A 12071-nucleotide genomic window follows, 5' to 3' on the forward strand; every position below is an offset into this window, starting at 1 on the left:
ACTAAAAGAACACTTGAACACAGCAGTCATCCAATACATGGAATCAAAGAGTTGACAGCCCTCCAGATCCACAGCCTAAGTGGACAGCTCTCCACCCTCAAGAAGTAAGCACTATAGATTACCACAGGTGTTAATAAGGCAGCAAAAAGTTACCACTTTAAAATGGTTTGGATATTCAAAGCATAAGAAGTGGTTCAAATAGTTCCAAACAATAACAACAGCAGCACCAACTCTGAGATAACACAAACTTTTACAGCAGGAAGAAAGTGATGAAATGCAATGCTCACTTTCTTGTTCTTTAAAGTCTAACTGCCATTACAAGACACTGGTAACCTTCCATTGATGACATTGTGTGTGCTGATCAGTTGGCTACAGACAAACAATAGATTTCCCAACAACAGTACATTTGCTTCATGTTGAGTAAACAGGGAGAAGCGGTAGTCACATTAGCCTTAATTATGAATAAGACTATAACAGAGCCACGGTGGTGGCGCTGTGGTAGCGTTGTCGCCTCACAGTAAGATGCTGTCTGGTTCGATTCTCAGCTAGAGCATCTTCTGAGTGGAGACATACGTGAATGGGCGTACCTTCATTGAAGGTTGTGCGTCAGGGCTGGGAACGCGGTACGTAAAAATCAACTGTCAATCATTAGTGGACTGGAGTTCTGCTGTGGCGACCCCTAACCGGGAAAAGCCGAAAGACACAACAACATGAATAAGACTATAAAAGGAAGAGCTACCTTAAGTAAAGTAAAACAATATTTGTAAAAGTATGACAAACCCAGTGACTGCCAATGTACAGCACAGGAATTTTTGTCAATTAAAGCACAAGAACTGTTTCATTAAGCAGCTTATATACAAGCCATAGTGTCACACAGTTGCAACCTTTTTTGACAAAATGTATAACTTTGGCATGCACATAACACTATAAAAAAGGCTGAGTAAAGCAAATGTTCTGCTTAGGGTTACGCTTCTATGGACTGAAAACATCACTAACAGGTAATGGGAGTTAACTAGCAATCTGCTGAAACTATTACATTATATATTTGTTGACATAAAGAGACAACTGTTGCTCTGCTGTAACTGTAGTTTGCTATACCAGCTTGCAGCTGCCTTGCCTGTTAACCTTTCTCCCCTTTTCTGTTTGTCTCTTGAATACATCCACCAACTCACATTCCAATTACAGAATCATTATATACAATCTACATAACAAATATAACTGTTATTTGTGATATATATCACACAGTTGCCATCCACACATTCAGTTTGTAATATAAAACTAACAGCTCTTGCAGCGTTATTCATATCAGCTGAGGCCACCTTTAAAAATAAATAAAATGTAGAAAAGCAATCTAAATGAAAAGGTAGTCTACATAGAACAGATTAGGCACAGAACAGCATACCGTGAAACAATTCACTGGAAGAAGCCATAAACATAATTGCTTTATATGCTATCTGTCTGGAAATTGTCTTTGGCAAGCAGGTACTGGCAGAAGGGCACTTTGCTTTATATTGGTAGGTATATTCCTGAATGCCAGCAAGAAGCTTGCTGGTTTAAAATCAGTATTTGACAAAGCTCCTTAACTGTGCATGACTTTCCTTTTATAGTCATTGTAAAATCCTTAGATTTATATAGATGCAGTTTACATTATGGCATTGAGTCCACACCATGAGTTTAATTTTTACAGAATTAACTATAAATACACATAATTCTGGTCAACATGCTAGAAATTACTTTATTTATCAATATTATAAATTAAAATAACAGTTTCTTACTCTAGCATCATGTGATGGTGCACCCAGTTTATTTTTTATTTTTTATTTAAAATGTTCATACAGATAGGTATTCACTCTAAAGAACAGTTAACGAATTATTGCAATGATTATTTTATCAGGAAAGTCTGATATTGTTAAGTGTAGTACTCTAAAAAGCCTTTTTTGCTTCAACAGAGATGAAACAGAGCCCAGACTGCATTTTTCTAGATAGAAAATGTGAAAATATCTTAATGTTGCACAGAAATGATTGAATAAGCAAACAGCACAAGTTTTACATAAAATGGCAAACTATTTTTTTCAGAAAGAATGGGCTATTGTTTTTAATTTAAAAGCTTGTATCTCTGCATTCTGTGAGTATTAGTGCACTGTAAAAGTGTGCAGTGGTTACAGTAAATGTATTCTTATTCTGTTTACAATTGCTGTATTTAGGTTGTAAATTTCATCCTCTTCTTAGCTCGTGTAGCTTTTCAGCCACCTTCTGTAGCTCTTCTTCTATGGCAGCAAGACTCTCCATCTCATGGTCCTAAAAACAAAGCAAGACACTCGCTTAAGTATGGCTGAAATAAATTTCTTTTTGCATTTAAAATGTTGTATTACTTGCTCCAGCAAACCTGAAGATGGGTTTCTAAAGACTGGCAAAAGACTACAGCATGTATTGCAATGTTTTACTTGAAGGAGGGCATGGTGTTTCAATAAATACTTCTGCTGCATTTCAATTTCAAGGCTGATGGTTCAATCCTGACCTGGGGATATTATTTGGACACATTTTAGAAGTCTATACTGTTTCTTTGGTGTACATCTCCAAAAGATATTCTGCTTATATTGATTTTCTGTGCAAGGAACATATATACATCAATCAATCAATCAATAAATAAATAAATATATAATGTGTGTCCCTCTGTCTGCAATGCAGGGTTCCTCTCCTTCATAAAGGAGCTTTGGGTTCAGTGACATTAATCTGCTGAACAAAATTAAATAAATATAATCAGCCAGTTGTAGTACAGCTGTGATGAACACCTCTGCCACATCTTCAACTAATTTTATCAGTTTTATGACATGAAACTCTCATGTGTTATGGGCTTACCTCATGGTATATGGCATTGCTAATTGAAACAGTCCCAATGAAAGGGGCACCTTGGCTAGAAGCAAGCTAGGGAACCACATAGGTTGTTACGAGACCTGTAGTCCACTGGACCATTGAAGAGCCTAGTCTAAATTCCCAACTACCTCCAAGCACCATCTGGTTAAGTGACTTGCTCAATGTAATACAGTGGGCAAATGAGGGCTAAGGGAATCAAACCCTGTACCACAGGAACGACAGCCTTAATCTTCTGCACCAGTTGCCAGATTCTGTTTTAGTCTAGACTATAATGGATAATTCCAGAGATAAACCCTAAGGAATTGGAATACTGGGAACACCTGAAGCATGCATCATTCAAAAATGTATGCATACTTGGCCTTTTAAATGATGCATAATTTTGTTATGGGCAAAGTTACTAATTTAGGAATCAGTAAAGAACTTGCGACAGGTCATGTGATTCTCAGTCCTGACTGTGAATCACATGACTTGTGTTTGACTGGAAGAATGAATGCTGGGGTGACAGTGACAGGGTAGGGAGGGTGTGATGCCACCTCACCCATCCTGGTGGAGGAAGGTGGGAGTGATGCAGCGCATTAATGACATTTGTGGGAGGGAGATGTAACACTCACACCAATGAACAAGTGATGTAGTTGTTGCGAGTGCTGCATCACTTAACAGGAAGTTGTCATGTGCATGCACTCCCTAATGACAACACACTCCAAAGCCCACATTGCTACCAAGGAATCGAGGGAATTAAAAACAAAAATTCCCCCCATAACAGAAGATGAGAGTAATATACTTGCCACCTAATGCTTACATTCCAGGGAAATGAAAGATCTGGTGGGCTCATGTCTCTGGGAAGAATAAATGGGTGAGTTTGCTGTTCAAAGGAAAGCTTTATGGTAACTGTCGTTGGGTGGGTGAAGAGCCCAAAAAGATTTTAAAATAAAAAGATCAATAAAGAGACATGGTTAATAGCACAGCATTTCAAATGCAGTTTGATCAGTTTAAATCCCCTTTACCTCTATTTATTTAAACCTCTTAACATGTAAATTTTATCATTTTAGAAGAAGCAAACATAAAAAATACTACACTATGAATAATTGTGTACTCCATGATATTGCTGAAAAGGTGTTGAAGTAAGGGCTTGGAATTAGAATCTTAGAGTTCTTTACTACTATGAATGAATTAAAAGGTGGTATAGTAAATTCTAGTACATTTCAGAAATATCGAAGTAAAACAATTTACAAGACATTACCATTATATACTAGGCTGGCTAGACCTCAGCATGGCTGCTAGAAACGGAAGTTAATAAAATTAGTGTCACAAGACTGTAGTCACTTCAAAATTGAATGTAATAGCTTTCAGTACACTTTGGTGCATTAAAAAGTAAGTGGATGTTTGTATCCTGCGTATAATACATTATGATGACAGTCTATTCAAATCACTTTGTTTTGAATATGCATACAACAGATTAGAATGAGATACCATAGAAAGCATATACCCAGCTGAGGCAGTCATACTATAAAGAGGAATTCATATATTATTCCTTTTTTTAGCAAATAGCATTGTTTGATACATCCAGAAATATTCCATTCCCAGGGTAAATAAATCATAGAAGCAAAGTTTATGTCACCAGATTCAAAAATATGACTACAAGTATACACAGAAATACTCGGTAAAGCATTTAACAAGGATATCCACTTACATAAGGAATGTGCAAGATGTTCTCTTATTTAGTACAGAAAGACTATTCCCCACTAACATTGCTTATCCCTTAGGCTGTTGGTCCAGTTTCCATGCTTGTAGATTCCCAGAGTCATCCAATGCTCCTACTAGGCTGTCTCTAGTGTGACTATAGTCAGTCGTATGAGTTCATGTTTGTAATTTCTGGGGAGTAAGGAATGTCCTAATGGACATAAGATACAGCATCAGGAGCCATTATGTATGTTGCAGCCAGCTAGCTATCCCAAGCCCTATCAGTATTCATTCCTTGTAGAAATCTGTAGTTCAGATTGGCAAACAATGAGGCGTGGCCTGTGGGTGCTCCTGCTCCAAGGCCCTTAGCCTGGGCCACCTTCTAATCCTCCCACCCACTCAGCTTGGTGATCAGTTTTACTTCAAGCTATGGCCACCACCAACTCTCATAGGCATCTCCACCCAGCATCCGCCCTTTCACTGGTTTTAGGCACACCTAACATTCTTACATGTGCCATCAAGTGTCTGAGCACGAACTGAACTCGAGTCAGCTGGGCTTTAATCAGGGCTTTATCTCACCAGTGAGGCATGTAAAAACACGGAAAGATACTATCAAGCGAACAGTAGAATCTAAATGAAGACTTCTAGAAAAACAGGACAGTAAACAACACTGTGAACAAATGGTATAAAGAAAAGCAAAGGTTTCTGTTCAGAAATTTGCCCTGCAGGTGAGACATGTTGGTATAGCAACTGAGATGAATAATACTGGAAATGCACTCTATAATCTCCTAGTACCTGAAGAGTATTACTGATTAGACGTTCAAAGGAAATAGCTGTTAACATTAACAGGGGAGCTGGGTGTTACTTGAAAGCTTTAGAAAAAGAGTTGGTTTTGTAGTGGAGCTGTCTTTAGTGGGTTATTAAGATGTGAAATGGAGAGGGATATGAGTTTTGTGTGAGGTCCTGTTAAATAAGCCCCCAATTTAAAAGCACCATCTATGTCACTCAAGGCTGAGTATTCTAGAGAGCTAGCAATGCCCGGAAAGTTATTTGAGTGTTCTGTGTTCATAGCAGTGACTTACTCCCAGCGAACAGTCTGTGGTAAAGTAACCCATCATGCAATATAAGCAGTTCAATTGGTTAACTTATTTTGTTAAAGCCTATATTAGATGCAGCGGCACAAAGAAATTATGCCAAAGGACACTGCAGGAAAGAGCCATTTCTCATTAAACTATTATGAACAAGACAAATTCAAGCTTTCTTTTGGCATGTTTCATGACCAGGATGAGTTTGGAATCAAATTTTAATTACTGATCCAATGTAGGAACCATACCTCTCAACCTCTTAGTGCAAGAAATCTGGACAAAGCTTGAAATAATGGGAGAACAAAGGTCCAGAAATAGGGATGCATTTTTAAATATTGCTCTTATAAACTTAGTTGCTAGAAAAACAAGATTTCAGTTATCATGCATTTTCTGAAGGATATTAAATCTGAAACTCAAATGTATGTCAATATTTAGTGACTTCAATCCTCAGCTCATGCCAGAGACTTGCCAGAAAACTACAAATTTTATGAGAAGCAGACCAAAAACGTAGCAAAAATCTGGATATTCTGCAAAAAATCTGGGCAGTTGAAAGGTATGGTACGAACAAAATTCTGAGTAAAGGGATTGACTTTACTGGTGGACCTTCATCAGCACACCTTGCTTTTCTAATATTGGATGCATTCACACAGAGTGCACTGGTAATAAATCAGGATGGTCTTGTGTTGATTTAACTGAGTTCTAATGTATGAATATCTGGTGGCAACCTCTCAGAAATTTGGTGTCAAGTTGCTAGGAGTACCAAAAACCAAGTATCAAAAATGTACTAACTACAAGACCAGACGACTGTAGCAACTATCTACTTATGTCCACAAATGTTTAAATACTTGTCAAAGTGGCAAAAGACAAACATCTTCAAAATATTTTTTGTTATATTGAGATTGAAATAGCAGAAAGATAAACTTCAGTATATTGCTGTTCTCATTTGCCATAACGTACATGAATTGCTTTAAATATATGAGCTGAATGACGTTTGCTGCACGTTCCATTCCTAATACAGCAATAGTACTTGATAGATAGTACATAGAGATAGCTCTCCATATCTATCTATCTATCTACCTACCTATCTATCCATCTATCTATCTATCCGTCTATCTACCTGTCTATCTATCTATCTATCTATCTAAGTACTACTGCTACATTAGGAATGGAATGCGTAGCAAAAGTATTTCTGTTTACTGTAAATAAGCAATGGCAGAATGAGATCCAAACCCTTTTATATATGGAGGACAGCTACCTAATGCAAAAACTACTTTAAACTCCCCACTTTTAAATACAGGAATATCTAGGATCATCCCAATCCAGTCCAGAAGAAGTAACTATAAATTCTAATTAACAAATTACATAATTACTATTCTCCTGTCACTCTCATTGTCCATTCATCATGCCACCCCAAGTCACTCTAGCACTACTACTGAAAGTTGATTCCCATAATCACAGCAATAATTCCACTTCCTCCCACCCCTAGCCAACTCTTCTATCCAATTACATCCCAAATTGCTCGACCCCAATACCAGATTCATTGTCTGTTCACACCCCTCCTTTCCTACAGCTCAATTCATCATGTGCACATTATAACCTAAATACTTCTCTTTCCTTTCCCTTGTCACATTAAACCCCCATACAAAAAATACTGTTTGCTCCATCTCTCATCAAATTTCTAAAATTTACAGTCCAGATGAGTAATATCCCACTTATTCAAAGTTTTATTGAAGCAAACCCTGATGCCCAATGCCTATCTTTCCCTCAACTACTTCACAAGCAAATCGCAGGCAGCATTAAGAATAAATTGGAACCATCAGTCTCCTTTCCTAACACCCATAACCTAGACATATGATATTGTACGGTACCCTGGTTAAATATCAAACACACCCAGTCATAATCACCACTCTCCCAATGACTATTCCCAGTTCTAACACCCATAACGTAGACATATGATATACTATGGTACCCTGGTTAAATATCAAACACACCAAGTCATAATCACCACTCTCCCAATGACTATTCCGAATCCTAACACTCATAACGTAGACATAAGATATCGTACGGTACCCTGGTTAAATATCAAACACACCCAGTCATAATCACCACTCTCCCAATGAGTATTCCCAATTCTAACACCCATAACGTAGACATATGATATACTATGGGTACCCTGGTTAAATATCAAACACACCAAGTCATAATCACCACTCTCCCAATGACTATTCCGAATCCTAACACTCATAACGTAGACATATGATATAGTATGGTACCCTGGTTAAATATCAAACACACCCAGTCATAATCACCAGTCTCCCAATGACTATTCCCAATCCTAACACCCATAACATAGACATATGATATCGTATGGTACCCTGGTTAAATATCAAACATGCCCAGTCATAATCACCACTCTCCCAATGACTATTCCGAATCCTAACACCCATAACGTAGACATATGATATACTATGGTACCCTGGTTAAATATCAAACACACCAAGTCATAATCACCACTCTCCCAATGACTATTCCGAATCCTAACACTCATAACGTAGACATATGATATAGTATGGTACCCTGGTTAAATATCAAACACACCCAGTCATAATCACCAGTCTCCCAATGACTATTCCCAATCCTAACACCCATAACATAGACATATGATATCGTATGGTACCCTGGTTAAATATCAAACATGCCCAGTCATAATCACCACTCTCCCAATGACTATTCCGAATCCTAACACTCATAACGTAGACATATGATATAGTATGGTACCCTGGGTAAATATCAAACACACCCAGTCATAATCACCACTCTCCCAATGACTATTCCCAATCCTAACACCCATAACGTAGACATATGATACTGTATGGTACCCTGGTTAAATATCAAACACACCCAGTCATAATCACCACTCTCCCAATGACTATTCCCAATCCTAACACCCATAATGTAGACATATGATATAGTATGGTACCCTGGTTAAATATCAAACACACCCAGTCATAATCACCACTCTCCCAATGACTATTCCCAATCCTAACACCCATAACGTAGACATATGATATAGTATGGTACCTTGGTTAAATATCAAACTCACCCAGTCATAATCACCACTCTCCCAATGACTATTCCAAATTCTAACACCCATAACGTAGACATATGATATAGTATGGTACCCTGGTTAAATATCAAACACACCCAGTCATAATCACCACTCTCCCAATGACTATTCCCAATCCTAACACCCATAACGTAGACATATGATATCGTATGGTACCCAGGTTAAATATTAAACACACCCAGTCATAATCACCACTCTCCCAATGACTATTCCCAATCCTAACACCCATAACGTATACATATGATATAGTATGGTACCCTGGTTAAATATCAAACACACCCAGTCATAATCACCACTCTCTCAATGACTATTCCCAATCCTAACACCCATAACTTAGACATATGATATCGTATGGTACCTTGGTTAAATATCAAACACACCCAGTCATAATCACCACTCTCCCAATGACTATTCCCAATCCTAACACCCATAACGTAGACATATGATATTGTATGGTACCCTGGTTAAATATCAAACACACCCAGTCATAATCACCACTCTCCCAATGACTATTCCCAATCCTAACACCCATAACATAAACATATGATATAGTATGGTACCATGGTTAAATATCAAACATGCCCAGTCATAATCACCACTCTCCCAATGACTATTCCGAATCCTAATACCCATAACATAGACATATGATATAGTATGGTACCCTGGTTAAATATCAAACACACCCAGTCATAATCACCACTCTCCCAATGACTATTCCCAATCCTAACACCCATAACGTAGACATATGATATCGTATGGTACCCAGGTTAAATATCAAACACACCTAGTCATAATCACCACTCTCCCAATGACTACTCCCAATCCTAACACCCATAACGTATACATATGATATAGTATGGTACCCTGGTTAAATATCAAACACACCCAGTCATAATCACCACGCTCCCAATGACTATTCCCAATCCTAACACCCATAATGTAGACATATGATATAGTATGGTACCCTGGTTAAATATCAAACACACCCAGTCATAATCACCACTCTCCCAATGACTATTCCCAATCTTAACACCCATAACGTAGACATATGATATCGTATGGTACCCTGGTTAAATATCAAACACACCCAGTCATAATCACCACTCTCCCAATGACTATTCCCAATCCTAACACCCATAACATAAACATATGATATAGTATGGTACCCTGGTTAAATATCAAACACACCCAGTCATAATCACCACTCTCCCACTGACTATTCCCAATCCTAACACCCCTAACTTAGACATATGATATCATATGGTACCCTGGTTAAATATCAAACACACCTAGTCATAATCACTACTCTCCCAATGACTATTCCCAATCCTAACACCCATAACATAGACATATGATATCGTATGGTACCCTGGTTAAATATCAAACACACCCAGTCATAATCACCACTCTCCCAATGACTATTCCCAATCCTAACACCCATAATGTAGACATATGATATCGTATGGTACCCTGGTTAAATATCAAACACACCCAGTCATAATCACCACTCTCCCAATGACTATTCCCAATCCTAACACCCATAACATAAACATATGATATAGTATGGTACCCTGGTTAAATATCAAACACACCCAGTCATAATCACCACTCTCCCACTGACTATTCCCAATCCTAACACCCCTAACTTAGACATATGATATCATATGGTACCCTGGTTAAATATCAAACACACCTAGTCATAATCACTACTCTCCCAATGACTATTCCCAATCCTAACACCCATAACATAGACATATGATACAGTATGGTACCCTGGTTAAATATCAAACACACCCAGCCATAATCACCACTCTCCCAATGACTATTCCCAATCCTAACACCCCTAACTTAGACATATGATATAATATGGTACCCTGGTTAAAGATCAAACACACCTAGTCATAATCACTACTCTCCCAATGACTATTCCCAATCCTAACACCCATAAAGTAGACATATGATATAGTATGGTACCCTGGTTAAATATCAAACACACCCAGTCATAATCACCACTCTCCCAATGACTATTCCCAATCCTAACACCCATAATGTAGACATATGATATAGTATGGTACCCTGGTTAAATATCAAACACACCCAGTCATAATCACCACTCTCCCAATGACTATTCCCAATCCTAACACCCATAACGTAGACATATGATATAGTATGGTACCCTGGTTAAATATCAAACACACCCAGTCATAATCACCACTCTCCCAATGACTATTCCCAATCCTAACACCCATAATGTAGACATATGATATCGTATGGTACCCATGTTAAATATCAAACTCAATTAGTCATAATCACCACTCTCCCAATGACTATTCCCAATCCTAACACCCATAACGTAGACATACAATATAGTATGGTACCCTGTTTAAATATCAAACACACCCAGTCATAATCACCACTCTCCCAATGACTATTCCCAATCCTAACACCCATAACGTAGACATATGATATACTATGGTACCCTGGTTAAATATCAAACACAACCAGTCATAATCACCACACTCCCAATGACTATTCCTAATCCTAACACCCATAACATAAACATATGATATAGTATGTTACCATGGTTAAATATCAAACATGCCCAGTCATAATCACCACTCTCCCAATGACTATTCCGAATCCTAATACCCATAACATAGACATATGATATAGTACGGTACCCTGGTTAAATATCAAACACACCCAGTCATAATCACCACTCTCCCAATGACTATTCCCAATCCTAACACCCATAACGTAGACATATGATATCGTATGGTACCCAGGTTAAATATCAAACACACCCAGTCATAATCACCACTCTCCCAATGACTATTCCCAATCCTAACACCCATAACGTATACATATGATATAGTGTGGTACCCTGGTTAAATATCAAACACACCCAGTCATAATCACCACGCTCCCAATGACTATTCCCAATCCTAACACCCATAATGTAGACATATGATATCGTATGGTACCCTGGTTAAATATCAAACACACCCAGTCATAATCACCACTCTCCCAATGACTATTCCCAATCCTAACACCCATAACGTAGACATATGATATCGTATGGTACCCTGGTTAAATATAAAACACACCCAGTCATAATCACCACTCTCCCAATGACTATTCCCAATCCTAACACCCATAACATAAACATATGATATAGTATGGTACCCTGGTTAAATATCAAACACACCCAGTCATAATCACCACTCTCCCACTGACTATTCCCAATCCTAACACCCCTAACTTAGACATATGATATCATATGGTACCCTGGTTAAATATCAAAC

At 38.0% G+C, this 12071-nt stretch overlaps 1 protein-coding gene across 2 annotated transcripts in view; it reads right to left on the minus strand.

Annotated features, from left to right (window-relative positions):
* Nucleotides 1-1709: 1709 nt before the first annotated feature.
* The window catches only part of CHGA (chromogranin A), a 396109-nt gene continuing 385747 nt past the window's right edge, over nt 1710-12071 (minus strand). For both annotated transcript variants that reach the window (XM_044074572.1, XM_044074571.1), the window contains one exon: nt 1710-2298. In XM_044074572.1, coding sequence (XP_043930507.1) covers nt 2215-2298 — 84 coding nt within the window. In that variant the 3' untranslated portion in view covers nt 1710-2214. The remainder of the gene's footprint in view (nt 2299-12071) is intronic.

Source organism: Protopterus annectens, chromosome 6.part0 (assembly GCF_019279795.1).
Source record: "Protopterus annectens isolate FY-2018-M chromosome 6.part0, PAN1.0, whole genome shotgun sequence".
Lineage (NCBI taxonomy): Eukaryota > Metazoa > Chordata > Ceratodontiformes > Protopteridae > Protopterus > Protopterus annectens.